The 24,716-nt window shown below is 53.6% G+C and overlaps 2 protein-coding genes across 3 annotated transcripts in view; one reads left to right on the forward strand and one right to left on the reverse strand.

Moving 5' to 3' along the window:
* Positions 1-9,692, forward strand: part of ACOT11 (acyl-CoA thioesterase 11) — a 53,435-nt gene extending 43,743 nt beyond the window's left edge. For both annotated transcript variants that reach the window (XM_043575072.1, XM_043575071.1), the window contains exons 11-16: positions 366-432; positions 803-886; positions 1,545-1,678; positions 3,659-3,790; positions 4,472-4,598; positions 5,455-9,692. In XM_043575072.1, coding sequence (XP_043431007.1) covers positions 366-432; positions 803-886; positions 1,545-1,678; positions 3,659-3,790; positions 4,472-4,598; positions 5,455-5,610 — 700 coding nt within the window. In that variant the 3' untranslated portion in view covers positions 5,611-9,692. The remainder of the gene's footprint in view (positions 1-365; positions 433-802; positions 887-1,544; positions 1,679-3,658; positions 3,791-4,471; positions 4,599-5,454) is intronic.
* Positions 5,681-18,065, reverse strand: FAM151A (family with sequence similarity 151 member A). Its single transcript, XM_043575073.1, has 8 exons — positions 17,782-18,065; positions 16,788-16,934; positions 11,494-11,646; positions 10,290-10,449; positions 8,648-8,872; positions 7,783-7,922; positions 6,885-7,028; positions 5,681-6,457 (listed from the first exon to the last, which is right to left on the reverse strand). The coding sequence occupies exons 1-8, from the start codon at positions 17,906-17,908 to the stop codon at positions 5,784-5,786; spliced, it is 1,770 nt and encodes a 589-aa protein (XP_043431008.1). The 5' UTR covers positions 17,909-18,065; the 3' UTR covers positions 5,681-5,783.
* Positions 18,066-24,716: the final 6,651 nt, after the last annotated feature.

Consider the following 24,716-nt stretch of genomic DNA (forward strand, 5'->3'; position numbering starts at 1 on the left):
AAGGGTGCATCTGTGGAGCACCTACCAGTGTCCTCATGGCGACCCTGTAAAGCAGATGTGACTCCCAGTCCCCTGTACAGAGGAGGACACAGAGGCGCAAGGGTGAAGTTGCTTTAGGCAGAGCCGACTGCTCAGTAAGGGTGGGGGCACCGAGCCTGCACCCGGCGCCCTTCCCCGCTGCCCGGTCCAGCTCCACTTGTGACCAAGTCTGGATGGTCCCAGCTGCTCTTTTCTGTTGTCCCGCTCGCTAGTCTGCCTGGCCAGATAGGAGTCCCTCCCAGCCTGCTGGGCTGAGCACAGGGAGTGAAGTCTTCTGGGAGACATGGGCTCCCAAGGGACCATGGTTGTCTTTTCCCCTCTCCCAGGAAGTACATTGTGTCCTGTAAACAGACAGAAATGCCCATCTCTGTCCCCTGGGACCCTAGCAACCAGGTAAGAAGACGTCCTGCTCTGATTGGACAGTTCTCAGGCCCAGGGTGGGGGCGGGGGGACCCTGACTCTCCCTTCTCGTCAGAGTGGGTTTGGAAGTGGTCCAGAAGGGGACAGGATATTATGTCGTGCCTCAGGACTGGTACAGTTAGCAAAGGGCTTTCCCCTGTCCCTCTGTTTGGCCGAGGGAGCCGAGGCCCTGAGAAGACGGTCACACAGTGAGTCTGCCCAAGGCTGGGCCTCCTGTCCCGAAGCCCAGGGCCCGGCACCCACCCGCCTTCAGAGTTCGATGTGCTTTCCCCCAGTCCAGCACGGCCTCAGCACAGAGCCCCTCAAGGGGAGAGCGTGAGGCTTCTCTGTGTGCTCTCTCCAGGTGTACCTGAGCTACAACAACGTCTCCTCCCTGAAGATGCTCGTGACCAAGGACAACTGGGTGCTGTCCTCGGAGGTCAACCAGGTAGCCGACCCCACCCACCCAGCAGAGGCGACTGATCGCAAGCAATAGCAATTCCCTCAAAGCACTCATGTCATAAGGGGATTTGTTAAAAGGATTTGGATGAGACCGTGCACCCAACCCAGCTATAGAAACACCGCTGCTCCCACAGGACCTGGAGTGGAGAACCCACAAATCTTCCTCTGCTGCCTGCCTACCGTCTTGCCCCCAACCTCTCATCTCTGCTGCTCTCTGCCCTGCCGCTTCCTCCCTCTCTCTGCTCCTTCTTCCCTGTAGGGATGGGGACAGCGGACAAGCATGGGTTGAGGGAAAACATGAGCTTTGCCCATGCCCTGGGGAGAGTCACTTCCCCACCTGTGAGATTAGGGGGTTCAGTGGGCGCCTGACTCTAAGGATCTACTCCATTGTTGCCTCAGTTATTGTTTCGTAGGATACCCTCCTGTCTACCTGTCCTGAATTCTCTCAACAGCCCATTTTCTTGGGGATGGGACTGAGGTTCAGAGAGGTTGAGTCACTTTTTTACAGTCACACAGCAAGTCAGTGGCAGCCTTGAGCTTCTAGCCCTGGCCTCCAGCATCGGAGTCAGCCCCCCTCCGCCCCCCGCCCCCAGCATAGGCGGGGGAGGTGGTGCAGGAACGAGGCCGCCCTCTGTCCCATGCAGGTCCGCCTGTACACCCTGGAGGACGACAAATTCCTCTCCTTCCACATGGAGATGCTGGTGCAGGTGGAAACAATCCAGGCCTTCCTGCTGCTCTCAGACCTGCTTCGGAGGCCCGAGTGGGACAAGCACTACCGGTGAGGGCCAAGGTGCCAGTGGGGCAGGGTGCTTTTCTCAGGCCAGTTGGGAAGGTGGGCCTTCAGGGGTGTCCTTCTGTTGAGCCATCCCCCATTATGCTTGGCCCCTACTGGGCGTCGTCGGGGCGGGCGGGCGGGAATTACAGACATGCGTTGGGTGGGTGTCAGAGTCAAGGGCGTTCTGAGCCCTCAGGGAAGGGACTGAGCCTGGAATTGGAGTTGGAGGCCTGGGTTTAAATCCGCTTTCTGGCCCAACTGGCTGTGTGACCTCAGGCAAAGTCACTTCCTTTCTAGGTCTCAGTTTCCCTCTTCTTAAAATGGGTACTTGAAGTGTGGGTCACGCACCTGCACTCTGCATAGATCAGTGATTTTCAAACCGTGTTCTGTGGGGTCCTGTGTCCCCAAAGAAGGCTCAGGGACCACTTGGGGTGGGGGGTAGAACGCTGAGGGGGCAGGTGGGCCCCTTCCCAGACTCAGGGTAACTAAAGGAATGGCCGATTTGATGAATTCACCCAGTTTGCCAGCTCTTCTTATGGATATGTGCATGCATATGTTATTTTTGAATGTAGTGAGTTACTGAATATAAATGTTATTCCTGTGAATACATTTGTTCCCTGAATTTACTGATTCTTCAGGCGAATATTTTCTTCCTGAATTTAACCAAGGAAGAGAAATCTGTTCTTAGGAAAATAGCCAAAATTTCAGTGTTTAATATGAGAATGTTAAAGTTGAAACTGGTATTTTTTCAAATCCCTTTAAAGGCATTTTCTGTTGTGCCAACACCTTACTTTGGGGAGTTCTTTGATCATTTCTCCAATTGGCTGCTTATGAGGAGCCTGTATTCCTGAGCATCTCCATAGGGAGGGTCTGTAGGTTTGGCAAATTGAGTTTTGACCAATTGCCTTCCCCTTTCAACTCCCATGTAAGTCACCAGCGTGGGCCTACTTGTGGCTCTTTCTACACAGGCTTTCTGTTTAAGGTTTTGGTGCGAAAAAAGGCTGTTGTTTAAAAAAAAAAAAAAAAAGCTTTGGTCTAGGTGACCCCAGGCCTGTTGGCAGTGACATTCTACAAAGCCGGGAGGTGATTTGGTGGTGGATGTTGGGGGTGTTGGGCCTACGATAGGAAGACTTCTTGGAGGAGGCAGGCTGGCGTGGGCCTTGAAGGCCAGGCCAGATCTTGACCCTTGGTGGGATTGGTGGGGAGAGTGTCCCAAGGGGAAAGGGAACCCCTAGCTGCTTCCTCCCACCCCACCGATGGCCTCTGAAGGTGAGTGAGAGAGCAAGGCAGAGAGTGGTGGGTTTGGACATGGTCGTGTGTGTTTCTGTGTGGATGTCCTTGTGTGTGTGCACGTGTGTTGGTGTAAGCCTCTGCGTGCGTACCTGGACACATATGTGCAGCATGCCCGGGCCCAAGGGGTGGAATTCTGGCACCTGCCAGTACGAGCACATCTCAGCCTGAATGGCTTTGTGGCTGTGGGCAGGTTATTTTCTGAGTCAGCCCCTCATGTGTAGGGATACTGAGAGCACCTCCTGCATGGGTCGCTGTGGATTCAAGGACACAGTGCATGGAAAGCTCTTAGAGCAATGCCTGACACATGGCAGGTGCTCACAACCAGTAAACTGTCCCACATCGGTGCGGGCGTGTACACCTGCAGACATGTACAGACACCGTGGTGTGTGTGTGCACTGGTGGATATCTGTGTGTCTGTGCATGTGTGTACGCTCACAGGTGTGCATGTCTTTGTTCCCATGTCTGTATGCGTGTGCATTTGCCTGTGGACGCGTCTGTGTGAGCTCCTGTGCGTGCGTGTGTGTGTGTGTGTTCATGGGCAGCTTGGCCTGGCCTTTCTGCCCTCCTGTGGTCCCTGCTGAGCAATGTAGGTGGTAAAGTCCCCCAGACATCTGCTCAAGAAGGCTGCGGCATGGGAAAGCCTGGGCCAGTGTGACTCCCTTGAACCCTGATCTCTCGTCCTCCCTACAGGAGCGTGGAGCTAGTGCAGCAGGTGGATGAGGATGATGCCATCTACCATGTCATCAGCCCTGCCCTTGGCGGTGACGCCAAGCCCCAGGACTTTGTGATCCTGGCCTCTCGGCGGAAGCCGTGCGACAACGGGTGGGTGTCCGCCTGCTGAGGTAGGAGGCGGGCGGGGCTTGTTAACCCCCACCCGGGAGGGGGCGTCAGCTTAGCCTCAGAGCTCTGCTTTCTGCCCGCTGCGGACTTCAGGCACCACTTGGCTTTTCTGGGCTGCCGTGGCCTTGCTGTGGGTAGAGTGGAGGACAAGGGGACACATCTCCCCTCTGGCCGCTTGTGCTCTAAGGTGGGGTGGCCTGTGTCCCTGGGGTGGTGAGGCTGCCTCGCCCCGGTCGTGGACAGGCCCTTGCTCATGTGGCCACCTCCTTGGCCTCACCCCCTGAGGGCGCCATGTTGGCTGAAAAGTGGGAAGGCTGCCTGCCAGCTGCGTCAGGATAGTCGGCATCACTTCCGCTAGAGACAAGCGCAGAAGAATGAAGCATGAAATCCCAAAGTATGTGACTCCTTCGAGTGGCTGCAGTGGAGGGGCTTTTCCAGAAGATGTACAGTAAAGCCAGGCTGGCTCCTGGCAGATTCAGGGCTGCTGACCCACAGGTGCCTCCTCTCTCTAGCCTGGTCCAGAGCCAGGCCTCGGGCCTTTAAGAGTTTATGGGCCTTAGACTCTGGTGAGAATGTCTGAGTGGAGGGGGCTCTGGAGCCGGAGCTGGGAACAGCAGGCCCTCACCTCCTTGTGTGCCCCTCTCTGCCCTTTGTCGGCTCCAGGGACCCCTATGTCATCGCGCTGAGGTCCGTTACACTGCCCACGCACCCCGAGACACCAGCATACAGGCGCGGGGAGACCCTCTGCTCAGGCTTCTGCTTCTGGCGAGAGGGGGACCAGCTGACCAAGGTGAGGCCCGGTGTCCCCCCTCCCCCCAACAGTGCCCCCAAAGCCACATGCGTGTCCAGAGCTCAGTGCTGCAGGCTCAGTCAGTCCCATACCTGGGCCCCCCCTGCCCCCCCCCACCCCCCCCCCCCCCGCAGCAGGCTCTCTTCTAGCTTGGGGCAGCCTAAGAGTGTCAGGGGCTGAAAACAAGCCTTCATTAAGATCTAATCTGTGCAGAGGCAAGACTCCAGGGTCTCGGAGAAAGCTCTGGATGCTGAGGGCAGAGGCCTGGGTTCTGATCGAAAATTCAGCTCATTATTTATTTACTTATATACCTCTCTCGTCTGGGAAGGCTTTATACGGCTCTCAGGGCCCATAAAACTCAGCAGGGCAGCCAGTGCTAATTGAAAATGCGGGGGAGGAGGCTGAGAGCGAGCGAGGGCGGGGGTACTGCCGCTCCCCATCCTTGAGGCACCGCTGCCTTAGGACCCCAAGACTCACCCCGGCAGGGAGTAGGCTGGTGTTCGCTAACTTAACACCCTTAACCGGAGGAGCTTCTCAGCACGATCCCTGGGCTTATTTCTAACTTGTTTCTACGACCCTGGAGTATCACCGTTTATCCACGCTGGGCTCTGGACACCCAGTCCCTGTCCTCCGGAACCTCCTTCATCTGCCAGAGGAGGCACATGATGACAGTGTCCTGTTTGTCAGTCCCCACAACAGAGGTCAGGGAAGCCTGCTGGAGGAAGTCACAGTGTGTCACCTTCTGCGGCCCAGGGGTGCTGGCTTGCGTTTTCTGCCTTCCCTGCCCGCCTCATGCCCACCTGGCTCCCCGCGGCCCCCCGCCCAGCCTCCCTGAGTGTGGCTTCCCGTCCTGCAGGTGTCCTACTACAACCAGGCTACCCCGGGCTTTCTCAACTACGTGACCACCAACGTGGCTGGTCTCTCTTCTGAGTTCTACACCACCGTCAAGGCTTGTGAGCAGTTCCTCTTGGACAACCGGAGCGATCTGGCCCCCAGCCTCCAGACCCTCTAGGCAACCCTCAGTGGCCACCTCCTGCCCACGCCCACTCCATCCGGTCCCCAGGGACGGGACACACGTGCAGTGCATTCAGGAAGGCAGGGGCATTTATTCCTTCCCACGCCTCCCCCCACCCCCCCGGGGGAAGCCTTCACCCAGGCGTCCACCCGCCCAGCACCACTGGGCGCTCAGTTCCTGCCAACGTCCGCCAGCAAGTCTTCACGGTAGCTCCGGGGCAGCCTGTAGTAGATTCGGGTCTTGTCCATAGCCCTGGCCGCCAGCAGTGCTGCCCGCACGGATGCATAGTTGCCCCCCAAAGGGCTGTGCTCCACCGTGACAGTGGCCCTGGGGGAGGCGGCCAGCAGCCTGGCCACGACTCCAGCCGTGTTCTGGCCCAGCAGTCCTGCGTGCAGCTGGAAGGACACAGGCTGCCAGAGAGCCCGGCACAGCTCCAGCATATCTTCAAGCAGCTGTTCCCTGTAGCCGCTGCCCAGCGCCTCCACGGGCCAACCCGGTGCCACTGTCACATGGGGGAAGATCTCAGCCACAGCCGTAAGCAACTCCTGGCCGTCCAGGTGGCCAGGGACTGCAAAACTGCCATGGGAGACTGTGGCCCCGATCCACACAGGCCGAGGCAGGTGGCCGAGTGTGGAGAGATGGGCCAGCATGGCCAGGGCTGGCCGGAGGGCTGAGGGCTCTGCTATGTGCAGATGGACACCCCAGTGTCCAGGACGCCCAGCGAGCTGCAGCAGGCAGGACTCCAGTGTCAGGGCGGGGCCTCCCGGGGCACGTACGATGGGCACCGGCTCCTTGGCCGCAGGCTCCTGGAGGCTAACGTTCAGCAGGATCATGCCTTCTCTGTCTGGAAGAGGCAGTGCAGACAACGGTGTCAGGAGTTGGGGTTAGGGTGGGGTGTCAGAGGCCCTTGTGAAAGGGGTGGTAAAGGAGAAGCTGGTGCCCCATCTGCTGAGATCTGTTGATTGGTCCAGGCTCCGGGTGGAAGGGTTGCTTTATAAATGTGCCCGGGGCTCATAAGGATGACGTGATCAGCTGCTAGCTCAGCTCTTGGCCTTTGAGCCCTGGGGCCTGTGCCTGCCTCTCCTGCAGCAGATATAGGTCAGGGCTCAAGGGCACTGAAGGCTAGGAGTCCCGTGCTCTTGATAGCCCTGTACTCCCCCACCGTGGCATCCAGCCCGTTGCCACGGTAACAGAGGCCCTAGGTTCCTACCCCAAGCACAGGAACCCCCCGCAGTTAATCTGGGAGCACAAGGGCTAAAGGCAGACCTTACCTGGGAGGCTAACCATTGCTGTTCTCCCGTTGCCCTGGATGTCAGGAACCAGCCACTCCACGCTCAGACCGTCTCCCCCGGGGGGCTGGAGAAGAGGGATCAGGCTGCCTCCCGTGTAGTAAATTCGCTTCCGCGTGGCATTCGCTGTGGGACCCCAAATTGCCAAGGTGAAGCGGCCACCATTCACGGAGTGCCTTCTGTGCACTGTGTCTACGTGCATTCTAAGCCTCACAGCAACCCGCCAGGCTTGCTTGCTCCAGTGGAGTCCACTGGAGATTATAAGAGACTTACCCAAGGTCCCACAGCCAACGAGCAGAGTTGCTGGGTTGGGAACCTGATGGAGCCCCAAGCTGGAATTCCCCCTCCCCTCCCCTAGATGGCGCCTGTGCAGGAATGTTGAGAACCCGATGGGTTCCCTTTGGGATGGCTTAACTGCAGGCTCTCCTAGGTTCAGGGTCAAGGAAATGAGGGGTCTGGACAAGGGAACAGGTAGCATCTGGGCCACTGATTAGTGGGCACAGTGAGGGGGGGGCAGTCTCTGAGGAACTATGCTGTAAGGGAAAAGTACATGGGGTTTGGAATTTGCTGGGTTCCAATCTAAGCTGTGCTATGTACAAGCAAATGACTGTGTAGATTACTTAACTGCTCTGAACCTCAGTTTCCCTATCCGTAAAACAGAATCACAGCTTCCTGGATATGAGGCTTGCCCAGCATACCATACCGGGGTCTGGCACACGATAGGTGCTTGAAAGGATTCCTTGACCCCGTTAGACCCAGAATTTTCCTCTTCCGATGCCTCGCCCCTCCAGCTCTGCTCCAGTGTCCACCAAATGCTGCTCTGTGCAGAATCCAGCACCCCCCCCCCCGCCCCTTCCTGCCCGCCCACACCCTTCCCTACCGGCCAGCTGCTTGAACTGCGACAGGACAGGCTCGAAGAGGTCATAGTAGACTTGGTGAGAGGCACTGTTGTCTCGGACATAGAGGAGATCGTCCACTGACACGGGGTCCGAGGCGCCCTGCCACAGCGTCAGGCTGTACCTGGGGCCCAGAGAGCCAGCTCAGCACCTGCCTGGGCCCAGCAAGGTCCTCAACCCCACTCCTGTGCTCAGAACTGGACCCTAGCTAGGCAGGAATAGAGCATCTGGCCTCCAGCTTCCCATCAGCCCCTCCTCCCTGAGAACTACCTCCTAGGGGCAGAAGGAGCCACAGGGCTTCACGAATGGAGAGCAAAAGCAGAGACTGAGAAGGACGGAGGGGATGGCCCGCCCTGCCTCCTCACTGGGAATGTGTATTTCTGGTCCTGTCTTAGGGAAGGGACAAGGACAGAAAGGGGTGGATACAGGGCCATGGGGGCGAAGTTAGGTGTGGAGGGGGAAGGAGACAGCCTTGAGACTCCTGTGGGAAGTGGCTGAGGAAGGTGGGGCTGGGCAGCTAGGAGCGGACTGCAGGAGTGCAGATGGGGGTCCCTCAATTCCTGCAGGACCATCCTGGGCAGAAGCTGCAGGTGCAGGCTGTGCAGGGCACAGCTGGCTCCCATGGGCAGAAGACTTTTCATTAGGTAGATGTTATCCACCAGTGGACTGGCTGCCTCAAATGGTAGTGAGCAACCTGTCACCAGAGGCATACAAGCAAAACCAGGGCCGTAGGAGAAGATGTGAGCACCAGCGGGTATTAGACAAATGTGTTTAAGTGTCTGGAGGCATCAATGCCTGGGCGTGGGTTTGGTGGGTCAGGGGCTAAGGCAGGGGCCTGGGAGTTTTCACCTCTGAGATTGGCCCAGCAGCCAGCTGAAGTGGGGCCAGGCAGCCCGCACCATGACAGCCCGCACGGGGAAGGTGACCTTCTGTGGCAGTGCTCCCACCAGTCCCTGCATCTTTTCCACCATGGCTCTGGTGTATGTTCTGTTCGGGAACAGGGGCACATAGAGGGTGGTCCAACCCGGAGACAGGGTGGCCTCAGGATAGTTCTCCTGGACCAAGGCCAGAAACCTGCAGAGAAATCAGAGACACTGGTCTTTGAGAGCCTTGCTGTCCCCTTCCCCATTTCCTGGGATCCCGTCACCGTGCTAGGAAGTGACAAGGACCGGTGAATATAGAATATAAGGACAGAAGCAGAGTCCTGAAGAACATAAGTGACTTATTTAGGTCCTATAAATAAGGCACGGACTTTGGAGTCAGGGGTTCTAGGTTCCAGGTTCAGGTCCTGACTCTGTAACCTTGGGCAGCTCACTCAACCTCTTTGATTCTCAAAGATGGCGTCCCTTTTGGGAGGGCAGGGCCTCTGAAGTGTCCCCATCTGGACCGGGGAGACAAGCCAGGGCCCCCGATGTGGGAATTTGGACTCTGCCAGCTGTAAGTCTCTGAAGCTTCAGATTTTATTTTTTAAATTTCATTTAAACTTTGCCCTGATAGAAATTTTAATAGAGAAATAACATGACCCTCTCCTCCCTAAACTAGTGAGTGAAATCGACACTCCAAGAAGATGAGCCATATTTATCTTGGGGCCACTGACTGCATTGTCCCAACTGCTGCTTTCCAAATGCATCTCAGTTTGAGAATCACAATAAACACTGGATGGATGGATTGTTGGCTGGCTGGCTGGACAGATGGACAGATGGATGTTAGAATCAGAAAGGCCTGGCTTTGAATCTTTGCTTTGCAATCATTAGAGTTAGGCCAGTCGTGTAACTTCAACGAGATTGTTCTTCTGTTAATAAAATGAAAATAATAGCACCTACCTCATTCTCTTGATAACTCAAGTGCCTTTTGAAACAGGGGCTGGGCACATAATAAACATTCAACAAATTGAGTCTTGATTACTGGTCAGCTTTCTCTTCTGCAAAACGGGGGGAGATACTCCTAACTTGATGTTGCTGTGTAAAGGTCAAATTGGACACACTCTCTTCTTTTGTGTGGCCCTTCGCTATAAACTGTGGAGCACTATGCAGCTGGTGCTGGTGGCAGTGCCGGGATTTCAGGGGGGCTGGGGAAGGAGTTAGCACTTTTAGACTTTTTTCTAGCAGGCCAAGCCCTGCCTTGGTCACTGGGGATACAGAAAGGACTGGGCCCTGTCTGCCCTCCAGGAGTCCACAGTGTAGTAGGGGCTATAAACCTGTCATCGGTAGTGACAGCCCAATGAAATCGGGGCTGTGTTAGGAGGGAAGTGTGGAGGAAGGTTCTCAGCAGCCTGGGATGTCAGGGTCGTTTTTGGAGGAGGTCATGACGGGGCCTAGCTTCATCGGGGAATGGGGGAAAAGGCAGAGAGAACAGCACGTGCAAAGGCTCAGAGGTCAGATGACAGGGTGTGTCTGGAGGTAAACTCAGTAAATGTGCCCTGAGCACTTTCTGTGCCAGATGTTGAAGGAAGCGGGCTGGATGCAGCTGGGGCAGAGAGGTGAACACTCACTGTGTGGCATTGACCTCGATTGAGATGGGCACATTGGGGCCCCTCAGGATGTCGGCATTGATCCACACAGGTCTTCGGACTCTCCCGTCCTCTGTGAGCCGCCGCAGGAGGGCCAGGGAGGGGCCCACAGCCTTGAGGCTCTTGAAATCCAGTTTGATGCCTGTGGGGAGGGGGCCAAGAACTTGGGGAAATGGCCTCTCGTGCTCAGGGCAGAAGGAACCGGCAGACTTGACTTCCTGGAGCAGCGAGAGCAGGTATGGTGTGTGTGTGTGTGTGTGTGTGTGTGTGTGTGTGTGTTTGGGGCTGGGAGCGGGAGGAGGAGAGAAGCCAGGCACCAGATTCCAGCTGGGTGAAAAGAGGGCTTTCAAACAGGCAGAGCTAACCCAGAGGAAGGACCTGCCTCCGGGGAATGAGCTTCTGCCCCCGCCCCTGGGGGAGAGGGGGAGGAAACAGAGGCTTGGACTTGGGCTGGTGTAGGGGTTGTCAAGCATCTGATGAAAGGAGACCATGGTTCTTGGAAAGGGCAGGCTTGGAGGGTCCTGAGCCACCTGAGCCTGTGCGGGGAGTCACTTAGCCTGCAGGGAGGGGTGTTTGAGTAGAGGAGGGCAATCAAGGTAGATGAAGGGCCCCTGTGAACACAGGCCTGTCCACTCAGGCAGCCAGGGGCCGGCGATGAAGAGAACTGCAGGGGCGAGGCTGGGAACTGGGAGAGGGGTGTGGAAAGCCAGGCCAAGGAGATGACGCTTTGCCCGAGGGCAGTGGGGAGCCATGCAGGGCTAAAGAGGGCAGTGGGGAGCCATGCAGGGCTAAAGAGGGGAGTGGCATGACAAAATGGGCATTTTGGAAATCTCACTCAAATGTGCCTGGTGGCTGCGGTGGAGGGAAGACTAGAGCGGCAGAGTTTGGGGACGGCACGTGGTGAAGGGGTGAAGGACGTGGGGGGAGGTGTGAGGGGGATGCCTCGATGCCTAGATTCAGATGGCAATTGGCAAAGGGACCTGGGAGGGAAGGGCAGAGTTGGGCTCTGAACAGGCTATACCCAATTTGGAGGATTCAGGAGGGAACAACCTGAACGTGTCTGGCACTTTGCCACCCCCCACCTCACCTGGAATTCTCTGGGCCACTAGGGCCGGAAAGCTCAGACAAGGAGCCAGGGGAGGACCCGAGAGCTGGGGAGCTGGGGAGGGGCTGAGAGAGTCCTCACCCTTCTGTGAAGAAGCCAGCACAGCCTCCAGCCACTGCTGCAGGGTGTTGTCGCTGTAGATGGCTGGGGGGTGCGCCATGACGGGGACTCCTGTCTCATTGACCGTGTTGAGTCCTTCTACGGTGACGTCTGCCTCCAGGACCATGGCGTTGCCTGGGCAAGAGGCACAACTCGATCAGTTCCTTAAAAAAATTTTTTTTCCCCATCACCAAAGCATCATGCATTTATCAAAGAACATTTGGGAAATACAGAAAAGCAGGAAGAAAAAATCCATCCACATTTCCATCACAGTTCACGTTCGGATGTATTTTCTTCCATTTTTGCCTCCATATGGTTTTTATACAATTGAGACCACACTACATTTGCAATTTTTGATCTTTTCCTGTCAGTATTATGGCATCTTCACAACCTTCCATGTCTTATTAAAAGAGAAAAATGGCTACAAAAACTCTGGTTGTGGGTGCTCACCACGATTTAGTTAACCACCTCTTATTCCTGAGACATTTTGGTAGTTTTTAATTCTTTGCTACTAACAAACGGTGCCTATTTTTATCCTGACTTTTGAATTATTTCTAATCCCTACTTGTGGAACTTGAGGTAGGGCCATGAAGGGTCATTTTTTAAGTGTAAATTATTGGGGTGCCTGGGTGGCTCAGTTGGTTAAGCATCCAACTTTTGATTTTGGCTCAGGTCATGATCTCGTGGTTTGTGGCATTGAACCCCGCATCGGGCTCCACGCTGTTGGTGAGGAGCCTGCTTGGGATTTTCTCTCTCCCTCTCTCTCTCTGCCCCTTCCCTACTCATGCTCTCTCTCTCTCTCTCTCAGAAAGTACATAAGTAGGGGCACCTGGGTGGCTCAGTCAGTTAAGCGTCCGACTTCAGCTCAGGTCATGATCTCACAGTCCGTGAGTTCGAGCCCCGCGTCGGGCTCCGTGCTGACAGCTCAGAGCCTGGAGCCTGCTTCGGATTCTGTGTCCCCCCCCCCTGCCCCTCCCCTGCTCATGCTCTGTCTCTGTCTCAAAAATAAAAACATTAAAAAAAATTAAAAAAGTAAATAAGTCAACATTAAAAAAAACTAAGTCCATATTATCACATCACCGTCTAGAAAAGTTGTTCTGATTCATATTCCCACCTGAGGTACGTAAGCTTACCCATCTCCTTGCACCCTTAACAGCACAGAGCATTGTTCTTTTCAGTTTTCAATTTCAATTTTTAAAACCCTGTCCTCCAGAGTTCAACCTAGGAGAGAGTTAAGGCCTTCCCAACGGAAGCAGACCGGGAAGACCCTGCCAGGGTCACTCGGCATTTGGGGTGTGCAGTGGAGGGAGGGAGGGGTCACGCTCAGCTCTGCAGCATAACAGACACTTGGCATCAGCAGGAGCCCTTTCTCCTGGTTTGCACTCACAACCTCCTGACCTCTCACCTCTAGCCTGTCTCCCCTTGAAGTGCATTCTCTACACACAGCAACCAGAGTGAGTGTTCTAAATGTGTACGTACCTGATCACGTCACTTCCTATAAAAAACAACCAAACAACAGCCCCACCCGTTGCCCTTAGGATCAAATCCAAACTCCTTACCATAGCCCTTGTGGTCCTGCATGGCCAGGCTTAGGCCCTGACAAAATTTCCAAGCTCGCCTTGAGTCCCCCTCTCCCTGATCTCTAGGTTCCAGCCCCTCCAGCTTCTGCAACATTAACGTGCACACAAATCACGCAGGCACTCTTAAAATTCAAGTTCTGGGAGAGCCTGGGTGGCTCGGTCCGTTAGGCATCTGACTCTTGATTTCAGCTCAGATCATGGTCCCGTAGTATGTGAGATCGAGCCCCACATGGGGCTCTTCACTGACAGCGTGGAGCCTGCTTGAGATTCTCTCTCTGCCCCTCCTCTGTGCGTGTGCTCTCTGTCTCTCAGACTAAATAAATAAACATTTAAAAAATATATTAAAAAAAATTCAAGTTCTGAGCAGTGGGATCAGGGGTGGGACTGAGATACTGCATATCTAACCAGCTCCCTAGCCATGCCCATGCCCTTGGTCCATGGACCACACTTTGAGTAGTGCTAAGGCTCGAATTTGTTGTGTGCTCCCATCTCTGGGCTCTTGCTCATGGTTGTTGCCTTGGCAACACTCTTTCCTCTGCAGCTTTACTAGGCCACCTTCTGCTCATGTGTTAGTGTTGGCTTAAAATATCGCTTCCTCAGGGAGGCCGTGCCTGAACCCCATGCCCAGTCTGACTTAGTCACCTGCTTCTGTGCTACTTTTTTGAGTGCCTGGCCCCATGTAATTGCTCACTTAGCGTCAACCTTCCTGATTGTAGGCACCAGGGAGCAGGGTCCAGGTCTGAATTGAACATCACTTGAATTTCTGGTGCCTAGTTGGTATCAGGCCTCAAAAACAAAAAAACCCAAAAAAACCAAAAAAACCAAAAAAACAAAAAACAACAACAACAAAGAGATTCACAAATGGTTGTTGAATGATGAACAACGGAGTGAATTAATGATAGAAAAGTCAAGATCGATAAACCCAGGTCCAGAAAGGTTAAAGAAACAGCTTGGCCAAAGTCAGGATTTTTGCAGATTTCTCTAGAATCTAGGTGCCTGGATTTCCAGGAGGGGAAGGAAGGTGAGTGCCAGGCTGTCCCTGGCAGCCAGCTGGGCGTTTCACATCATCGCATTTCATCCTGTTATAGATCCTGCTTCTAGAGTGTGGGACTCCCTGTTGGCAAGGTGGGGATGAGCCTCCCCAGGCCATGAAAATAGGACATAGGTGTTAAAGCACGTTGTTACACTGTAAAGGGCTTTATGAAGGCGGCCTTCATTTTGATGAGCACAAATTTCTTTCTCATCTTAACTTTTGGTTAAGATGCAGAGAGGGGGGCGGGGCAGGGGGGCGCCTGGGTGGCTCAGTCGGTTACATGTCCTACTTCAGCTCAGGTCATGATCTTGTGGTTTGTGAGCCCCGCGTTGGGCTCCGTGCTGACAGCTCAGAGCCTGGAGCCTGCTTCAGATCCTGTGTCTCCCTCTCTCTCTGCTCCTCCCCTGCGCACGCTCTGTCTCTCTCTCAAAAATAAGCATTAAACATTTTTTTTAAAAAGACGCAGAGGGGCGCCTGGGTGGCTCAGTCGGTTAAGCGTCCGACTTCGGCTCAGGTCACGATCTCGCGGTCCGTGAGTTCGAGCCCCTCATCGGGCTCTGTGCTGACAGCTCAGAGCCTGGAACCTGTTTCCGATTCTGTGTCTCCCTCTCTCTGACCCTCCCCCGTTCATGCTCTGTCTCTCTCTGTCTCAAAAATAAACGTTAAAAAAATAAAATTAAAAAAAAAATAAAAAAGACGCAGAGAGAGGGTTCCAAAAGGCTTGGGCCCCGGTGAGGCCCAGAGAAGCCAGCCCAGAACCGGGTGGGGGTGCAGGCAAGAGGGTAGCTCATGAGAATGGATGCGTAGCTGTCTCCTTCCCCATCCAGTGGGGGCCGGTGCCAGGCTCGGGGAGGCAGGGTGCATCAAAAGCCATCTCTGAGCCCTGGTGACCTTCTGATGCTGCCTCCCTTAAGGCGCTGTGAGCCCGTTGGAGACAAGGTCACATCTTACTCATTTCTCAACCTTCCCCTGGAGATCGACCCAGAGAGCCAGGGCCCAGCCGCACACTCAGTGAGTTGGACTGAAGACCGGCAGAAAGTACATTCTGGACCTAACCTGCCTCCTTGGGATTGCCACCTAGACCCAGCTTCTTCCTCAAAAAAGCCTTCTGTCTTGTCTTGCCCTCGAGATGCTGAATCTGGGGGGCCGCCGTGTTCGGGCGGGGTATGAGGAAGGGACAAGTGAGGAGGGAGGGAGGGAGGGCTGTCTCCTGAGGGGACAGGAAGCTCCCGAGGCCTCCCCCCATTCCACCCCACGCGCCAGGAGGCTCTACACAGCACAGCCAGGCAGGACAGCACCCCGGCCGAGCGGGCAGGCTCTGGACCCAGATTGCGGCCTACTGGTCCCAGCGCTCCTGTTTGCAGTCTGTCAACTCTGGCAGGTTACTGGACTTCTCTGGGCCTCCTTTTCCTCACTCACAAGAATTATTATTTAATGGAGACAGCCTTGGTTAGGCATTCACCGCGTGTTAATCATTATTCACGTGGAGGAGCTCACGGAACTAGAGTGACCGTACCTCCCCCTTTGCCTGAGATAGTCGGGTGTGTTTCTGTTGTCTCCGCACAATTTCCTTTTTCGTCCTTGCTTATTTTTATTATTTATTTCGAGAGAGAGAGAGAGAGAGAGTGTGTGTGTGTGTGTGTGTGCACAAGGGGGGGGGAGAGGCAGAGAGAAGGAGAGACGGAACCCCAAGCGGCTCCGTGCCATGAGTGCAGAGCCTGACGTGGGGCTCAGACTCACAAACCGTGAAATCGGGACCTGAGCTGAGATCAAGAGTCCGACGCTTAACTGGCTGTGCCACCCAGGTGCCCCATGTTGTCTCCGCATAATTTTCGGTAGTGATTTCTTTCGCTATCGGAAGTGCCCTGGTTCGGATGACAAATGAGACGGAAATTCTACCAATCCGTATTCTGCAGAGGGAAAAAGTGAACGGCGGACAGGTGACGTCACCTGTCCCAAATCACTCTGCCAGTAGGGGGCCGAGGTAAGACTTGAACCTGGTTCCGTCTGCCTCCCAGATCTTGGCTCTGGCCCCTCCTCTCCACATGGAAGTTATGTCCAAGATGATTTCACCAGCCTAACCTTGCCCCTGGGTCCCACTCGGTCCCCACCCCAGCTGTGGCACCACCCTTCTCCTAGAAGCCTACTCCGGGGCTCTGGCAGGACCCTCCGGGAGAAAACTGGGCCTGGGGTTCTCTCCGGACCCCCGAAGCTATGCTAAGGGGTACCTCTCCCTGCTGCTTGCTATTGGGCACTGCCTGGTTGGAGTTATTGACTTTCTTCTTGGCCAAAGTCCTGCTATAGTGGGGTCGGATCGCTTGTCTGCTACCCCAGGGCCGCTGACTGGTTGCCATAATCAGCCTGAACTGGAGACTCAGGGCCATTACACAATTTGCTCAGGTTTTCACAGCTTCTTTTTGATAGCACTGAGCCTCAAACTCACATATCTTCTGGTTTCCACAGGCTAGGCAGGGACAGCTGTCAGCTGGCAGGTGGTGGAGGGGGCAGCTGGGACGGAGGGCAGGACATGACTTTGGAATCACACATCTGGTTCTCACCACAATGCCGCCTCGTAGGTGGTGCTGTCTCATCCCCACCTCTGCTCTCCCCCCACCTCCTCCACCCCCGCCCTGGCCTGCCCCAGTCCTGGCAGCCAGACTTACTGCTTAGGGCAGCCCCCATCTCCTTCTGGCTGTTGGCAGCGTGGTACCAGGTGACCAGCAGGCCATCTCGTTGGCTGATCTGGCCGAGGCTCTGAAGGTAGTCCAGCATGTCTGCGTCCGGGCGGCAGGCTGCTTCCTGCTCACAGCCTGGCATGAAGCCCAAGGGGTCCGTTAGCATCGGTTCTCGCCTCTGCCCAAGACTCCTGTCCGTTCATCCCACTGACCCTCCCTGGGCTCCCAGGGTGTGTCCAGCTCTCCATCTGACAGCGAGACAGGGGGTCCCGGGGCCATCAGCGCTGTGCTCGAGAGAAATGTGTGGGCTCCTGGGCAAAGGCTGGCCCCGAGGAAAGAGGGTGGTCACCTAGAGGAATAACCACTGGCTTGCGGGGGACATGGTGTGGGCAGCATTGGAAAGGGGCATTGTGATCAGGTTGTGAACGGCCATGAACGCCAGCAAAGGGGTTGGCTGTGTGCTGAGGGCAGCAAGGGGGTTTGTATTTAGCAAGATCTCACGGGCTACAGAGTGAGCGCTGGCTGGAGAGAGCAGGCTGCAGACAGAGGCCGTCTGCAGGCAAGCCGAGGCAGGGGTCAAGGACCCCGGAGGCCGGGGTGCCCGGTGGGCAGGGAGGGTAGAGGGGGCGCAGGGTAGAAGCCAGGTGCTGTGGCTACAGACACGAGGCAGAAGCGGGGGTGGAGGCTGCCCCCCAGTTTCTGCGGGAAGGGAAGGGGAAATGGGCGTGGGGGGAATACGAAGTGAGCTCTGTCTTCTGAGTCTGAGATGCCCACATCATCTTCAAACGAGAAGGCCCGTTCAGGGGCCCAGGAGGGAGGTCTGGGCCGGGTGGGCAACGGGAGCCTGGTGGAGGACGAGGGGAAAGTTGATGGGGCCTTCTGCTGGGGACAGAGTCTCAGTGGGGGACGTGGGATGGGAGAGGAGGCTGTCAGAGTGGGCGACGGGGAAGCCAAGCAGGTGGCACGACAGGGAGGCCCCTACCTGGCCGGGTGCGTTGCTGCAGCACGAAGCTCAGGACCATCCCAAAGGCGAAAACCAGAACCACACTGGCACCGCCGACGAGGGCCCACTTGGTCTGCCGGCTGGAGCACCACTTCTTACACGCCATGATGATCCTCTCTGTGGGATGCCTCCCAGCTCCTCAGGCCCAGAGTCCCCGGAGGCTCCCTGTAGCTAGGATCCCGGGGGAGGCAGGAGCCCCATGCGGCATCCACTTCTCCACGGAGACACTCCAGCTCCCGCAGGTCAGGAACGTCTAGGTGCAGAGACCGCCCCTGAGGCTCCTCCTCCCTCCCTCCCCTCCTCCTCTTTCCACACCCTCCCAGGATCTTAAGGAATCCAGCAGAAAGTCCTAACATCTCCACCACAAACTTTGAGCCCTTCAAGAGGCCAGAAAAGGTTGGACCAAGCCCCCGTCCCCTGCCTTTCTGTTCCTGCCTGGGAGTCGGGATACTGCCCACTCGACCTTGCTTTCCTGGAGATCGGAGCAGGAGTCTTTCCCTGTGCAAAAGGTGGCAGCTGGATCGTTCTTTTCCGTATTCTGCCCTGCCCCAGGAAGTCACCAAGGTCAGGCAAGGGTTGATGACAAGGACAAATTAGATGTGCCCGAGGCATATGAACTTTCCTTCCATCCCAGATTGTGGTTGACAGATTATCTACCCGAGATTGAAGCTGATAGGCTTGGCGTGCTGGCCTAGGTTACACAAGCCACTCCTGGGGCAGTGAGTCCACAGGGAAGGGGCTGAGTCACCACCTCGCTCTGAGGGTGTCCTGGGGGCCCCTGGCGTGGGAAGTAAGTTAGAGACTGTCCCTACATCAGGGACCCTGGAATTTAAATGAGTCCAAGAATCACCTGTAAGGTACACAGGGACTTTGGTTTACAGAGGCTCACAGAGAAATCTATCAGGGCCACTGATAGATTGACTGATTCAGAAGCACACGCACGTGTGCGTGTGTGTGTGTGCGTGTGTGTGTGTGCCTGTTAAGACTATCTAGAATGATGAATGATGCCCAGGTGGGACGATGGAGGGACTCTGGATGGTGTGGAGCATGTCGGGAGGGAGTTTGGTTCAGATCTTGTGGGGTCATGGGGGTCGTGGGTCATCGCTGAGGAGCTACCCAGGAGGACCCTGGACACGGAGGCCTGGGGCTTGGGACCAAAGATGAAGGTGAGAGCATCATTTCCTGCCCAACCATAAAGCGAGAAGGGTCTTTCCAGCCAGCACACTGTGTGTTGCTCGTCATTCTTGGGAAAGATGCCAGTGCGCTCTGAGCTTCCCTACCTCTCTTGGCTCTGAGGTTTCTGCAGGCTGCATCTCGGAGGAAGAGGGACCTTATCCAGCTGTGGCTTTCTGGTAGGCGGAACAGCTCTGAAATGGACACCAGGCTGCAAAGGACCCCCCTATGACACTTCACACGAGACAGATGACCAATTGGTTGCTGAGCCCCGCTCTGTGTGCGGCACTGTGCCAGGCTCTGGGGAACCCCTGTGACATATTGTAGGAGAGAAGAAACCAAGGGGTCTCAGGAGGCTCTAGCATCTTGTATGTAGAGCAGCCATTCTAGGGCTGGTGCTGAAGGAGGGGTGTTCAAGCCTGTAAGGATGTCAGACCCGGCAAGCGCCAATGGCAGGGCCCCCAAGGAGAGCAAGATGGGTCAGGGAGGCACGGGGGGGATTCGGAGCACAGAGGAGGAAGCCAGTCTCCTGGGTGGGGCAGGTGGCCTTCAGAAGAGGCATGGCCTGAGCTGACCTGGAGAATCATGGGGACAGGAACTAGGGGAGGATGTTCCAGACAAAGGGGAGTGCGCAAAGTTGTGTGGGAGAGGCCTTACTTGGGGACACGGGCAGTGCAATATGACTGGATCACCAGGTGGGAGTGGGGGTGCTCAGGGAGATGGGCCTGGGGGGTGAGAGGCCTGGGTCACCCTGATAAAGAGCTTGGCCCCAACCTGCACAGGGTGGGGAACCTTCACCTATAGGAAAGCAGGAGAGACTTGCTTGGCTTTGCATTTTGGAGGGTGATTCTGGAAGCTGGTATTGAGAAATGGCTGGGGGAAGTTCCAACTATCCCTAACACCTGGGCTGTCTGTTTTAGCACCGCCTCCCTCAGCCGTGTGACTTCCCCCACTACACCACTCCGAAGGACAAAAGGCTCACTAAGGTGTGAACCCCAGCCTTTGTTACCTGGGTCACTTTGATACATTGCAGACCCGAAACAAGAGGGTGTTAGGAAGCAGCAACATTTCAGATGGGGAGCAGGTGTCTTTTGGAAGGAGGCTCCGCCCACTGGCCCTGAGAGGTCCCCTCCAGCTTTCCCTGAGGCTGCCCCTCCTCCCCTCCTTCCCCAGGGGAGCTCATCAGAATGTGGGGGAAATGCAGCCTTGAGGTTCCCCAGCTAGGAAGAATGACTGATTGTTCTTGAATCCAGCTCACGAATGTTCAACTCGCACTAGCTGGGGCCCGCTGGACTTTGGGGAGAACAACGTGGACGCTGCTTCTGAGGCGTTTAGAATCCAGTTGCCGTGTTAAGGACGCGGGAGCAGAGAGAAGGCCCCTGGCCAAGACAAAGCTGTCTGGAAAGCTCCCTGAGGGAGCCGGTGGTTGATCTGGACTTTGAAGGGTGGGTAGGATCTCTTAGAGACAAAATGAAAGCTTATGATCTTCCCCCTTATAGAAGTGATATAAGAAAGATGTTGGAAAATTCAGAAACATGGAAAAAGGAAATTATTTGGAAATGAACAGTGAGATCCACTAACCAGCTGTAATTTGTCTTCATTTTGTTGAAGCTCCTTCCAGTCTTTTCAATGCACACTTATTATTAGTATTTTTGCTTTGTTTCGCCTTTTCTAGTGGGCGTATTAGTTTTCTATTGCTGCTGTAACAGCATGGGGCAGGGAGGGAGGCAAGAGAGGCCAGGGTAAGAATAAGACTCATTTCTGCGGCAAACACTTTCTTCTGCAAAGACCTTGGGTACCAGCTCTGGGCCAGGCTTTGGGTGCCAGGCAAGCAAAGATGAAAAGACATCATCTCTGTCCTTAAAACATCCTCGCTATAATGAGGGAAATAAGCAAGTGACTAGAAATCTACAGCATGCTGTCATAGGTGTTCTGAGCTATGCTGCAAGAGCAGAGGAGAAAGCCTTAACCCAGCTGTGGGGAGGGCATCATGGAGGGCTTCCTGGAGATGATACCGCTTGCATTTTGACAGACAGGTAGGAGTTATACAGGTGAAGTGGGGAGGAACTATCCACAGAAAAGGGGGCCCCCAGAAAAAGAAAGACGAACACCGCTTTCTCAACAGAACAAAAGGCACTTTGGGTCCTCAGCCATCTTGTGAAAGAATGTAAGAACAAACAGCCGCCTCCAGGTCAGGACCTAGCCTCACCATATTCGGAAGTGAGGACTGACCTGATGCACATTCTGAGTTCTCTCCGTAGGATCTAAACCCCTCTGAACACTGAGATACCGGACCCACCGGAGCCGGAGAATCGATGATGCTGACCCTTGCAGGTTCTCGAGATTTTGACCTGGACTCAGTCACCATCAGATGACTTTTGCCCCAATGCCATGCTGTATTCCCCATTACACAAACCCTTTCATGGATTCCTTAGCTGAAGAGCTCCGCGATTTTGTTGGTTGAGGAGACACTGCTTTGGGAAAGGTCCCTGGTGTCCTCCTTCTCCTGTGGCAGGTAAAACCCTTCCTTTTCCTATTCTTTGCCTTGGCTGTGTCGTTGGGCTCAACACCAAGAGGTGAACCCAGTTTGGGGCAACAGAATGGAAGAGAAAGGAGACTCCAGATGGAGGGAGCATCGTGAGAAAAGGCACCGAGGCAAGGATGATTACCGTGAGTTCGGAGATACCACCGTGTTGCTAAAGCAGAAATTGTGGAGGAGGAGACGGTGGGAGATGAGACCGGGTAGCAATCCGAGCAGTGTAGTGAGCTAGACACGCTAGTGGACAAACCTCCCGTGAAAACAGCTTAAATGCTGGATGAAATATAATAATCTTTTAAAGTGTATCTCTAAGCTGATGAAAAATGACACACAAACAGGAACAGGAGCTCTAAGAGGCAAGCAACTGTGAAGGCTGACTTTTGTCCCGAGGAATTTGGCCAACCCCTGGTGATGCTGAGTTTCCACTCTGGTGGCTGTACAGATGGGGTGACAAGGGATAAAGCCTAGGGCCCCCTTCAAAGCGAGGATTTTAGTAAGATACATGAAAATGGAATCCAAAGGCTGCCCTCTTGGTAAGGGTGCACCAAAACTGGTGGGTTTGGCCTTTGGTGGGTTAAAAATATTCCTCTGGGGGCTCCGGGCTGGCTGAGTCAGCAGAGCGTGCGACTCTTGATCTTGGGGTCATGAGTTCAAGTCCCACACTGGGCGTGGAACCTACTTAAGAAAAATAAACTCCTCTGAAAATTATTAACCACAGGCTGTCCCTCACACTGGTCCTTGGTCCAGATTCATACCGCCTAAGTGGTCCAAAACCACTAAATGGTGGAATTTAGTTTAAGGTAGTCAGTGGTGCCCCAAGGCAACTAGCAGAAGAAAAAACAAGTCTTCTCATGAGGAACATAGCTTCAACCAGGACTTAAGGAATTCCCAGGCAAAGAGTCAAGGAAAATGAACAGCTCAGAGTCTGCAACCCCCAAAACTCATAAGAAAACAAGGCCCCATGAGTGAAAATTGACAGAAAAGCAAACAGCAGAATCAGACCCACAAAGTCTTTAGAAGTCAAAACGACCAGACATGGGATAAAATAATGTGTTGAAGAGAATTAAAGCTGGCTTGAAAATATGAACAAACAATAGTAGATTATATAGAGTGACCAAGCAGATTCAAGAGGGAGCCAAACAGAACTTCCAGAAATGAAAAAATACAAATAAAATAAAAAAGCTTAATGGGAAGGCTTAACGTAACTTAGACATAGTTGATTAGAGAATTAGATAAGATCTATCCAGAAATCAGCATAGAAGAACCAAAGAGATAGGAAATATGACGGAGAGAAGGACTAGCATGCATGTAATCAGAGTTGTAGAAGAATCGAGAAAGAACAAGGGAAAGGCTATAACAATAGCCTGTAGCCAGTAGCCTATAACAATTTGTGGAAAAGCCTCCAAATGATTGAACACCAACCCCCAGATTTAGGAATCACAATGAATCCCAAGTAGGAAAAAACAAAATCAAAAGCAATCCATAACTACATACGTCATAGAAAAATTGCAGAACACCGAAGTCAAAGATCTCAGAAGCAGCCAGAGATAATAGGTCAATCACTCCAAAGCTGGCAAACTGACTTCTCAAGGCATTGATGGGATCCAGGAGACAGTGTACTATCATTATTACTATTGATAAAATGAAATAAAATAAAATAAAATAACAGACACGCTAGAATTCTACATGCAGTAAAAATAGTTTCAAGAAAGAGGATAAAATAAAGTTGTTTTTCTCTTAAATTTTTTTTAATGTTTATTTTTGAGGGGGGGGAGGGGCAGAGAGAGGGGGAGACACAGAAACCAAAGCAGACTACAGGCTCTGAGCTATCAGCACAGAGCCCGATGTGGGGCTTGAACTCACGAACTGCGAGATCATGACCTGAGCTGAAGTCGGATGCTCAACTGACTGAGCCACCCAGGCGCCCCAAGGTGTTTTTTTTTTTTTCCAAACAAAAAATAGCTTACCACTAACAAACTCTTCCTAAGGAAATGATAAAGGCCATTCTTCAGGCAGAAGGAAATTGATCCCAGATGGTGCATCCGAGATTCGATTTAAAAAATGGCCAGCCAATGTACTGGTTAAGCCTAAACAAACACAGATCACATAAAACAATAATGTCTAATTGGTAGGATTGAAAAGACAGACCCAGACTAAAATAAAGGATGACACTAGCATAGGAGTTGGTAGGCGGCTGGCTGGACTGAAACTTGCGGTTTTCATTTGTTGTTTTTTCTGAAGCCGGATAACACTATTAGTTAAGTTTAGACTTTGCCAGGGAAGTGTGCATGTTCACATGGCTAGCGTAACCCTGGGAGAGGGAGCTTCCACGCAAGCAGAAGAGAGAAAAGCAGAGTGAGAGAAGGAAGGCAAATTCAGTAATCCTAAAGTGAGTAAGAAAAAAGAAAAATAAGAAAAAAATTTAAAGGAGAGATTCTACCTTTAGTAATGGCAAAGTGCTCCTATGGGACCAACCCTCCTGGACATAACAACTGTGAACTCTGGACAAAATATGAAAAACAGCTACCTGGGGGCGCCTGGCGGGCTCAGTCAGCAGAGCATGCAACTCTTCATCTTGGGGTTGTGAGTTCAAACCCCACATTGGGTGCAGAGATTACTTAATTAGAAAGAAAGAAAGAGAAAGAAAGAAAGAAAGAAAGAAAGAAAGAAAGAAAGAAAGAAAAGAATGAAAGAAGGAGAGAAAGAAAGGAAAGAAAGAAAGAAGAGAAAGAAAGAAAGAAAATTGTACAAAGAAAAGCAAAATACAACTACCTGAAGATTCTGGAAAGAGATAAAAAGCAGGAAGAGACAAGGGGAAACAACATTTGGAAAGAAGCTACCACATGCAAAAGTATGTGAAATCTCACAAATAGTATTCAACCAAAGAAGCTAGAAACAAAAGGGTATGCGCTGTATAATTCTACTTAATGGAGCACAGAAACAGGCAACTCTAAACAACAGTGTTAGAAGTTGGGACAGTGGGTGCCCTTGGTGGGGGATAGTGACTGGAAGGTCTCTGGGGTCCTGGTAATGTCCCATTTCCAGGTCAGGGTGCTGGTTACATGTGTTCACTCGCTGGACGAAAATTCATCAGAATGGGCATGACGCGTGCAGTTTCCTGTATGTATATTGTGTTCTAGCACAAAGTAACAAAATCAAAAGGGAGCAGAAACACATAGGCAGGAGCAGACTGAGAAGGGGC

Source organism: Prionailurus bengalensis, chromosome C1 (genome assembly GCF_016509475.1).
Source record: "Prionailurus bengalensis isolate Pbe53 chromosome C1, Fcat_Pben_1.1_paternal_pri, whole genome shotgun sequence".
Taxonomy (NCBI): Eukaryota; Metazoa; Chordata; class Mammalia; order Carnivora; family Felidae; genus Prionailurus; species Prionailurus bengalensis.

Coding starts and splice junctions, on each gene's coding strand:
- FAM151A (XM_043575073.1), bottom strand. CDS start 17,908: ATGGCGTGTAAGAAGTGGTGCTCCAGCCGGCAGACCAAGTGGGCCCTC. Junction 16,935..17,781: donor GCAGCAACGCACCCGGCCAG/GTAGGGGCCTCC, acceptor GCTTCATGCCAG/GCTGTGAGCAGGAAGCAGCC. Junction 8,873..10,289: donor ATCGAGGTCAATGCCACACA/GTGAGTGTTCAC, acceptor ATTTCTCTGCAG/GTTTCTGGCCTTGGTCCAGG.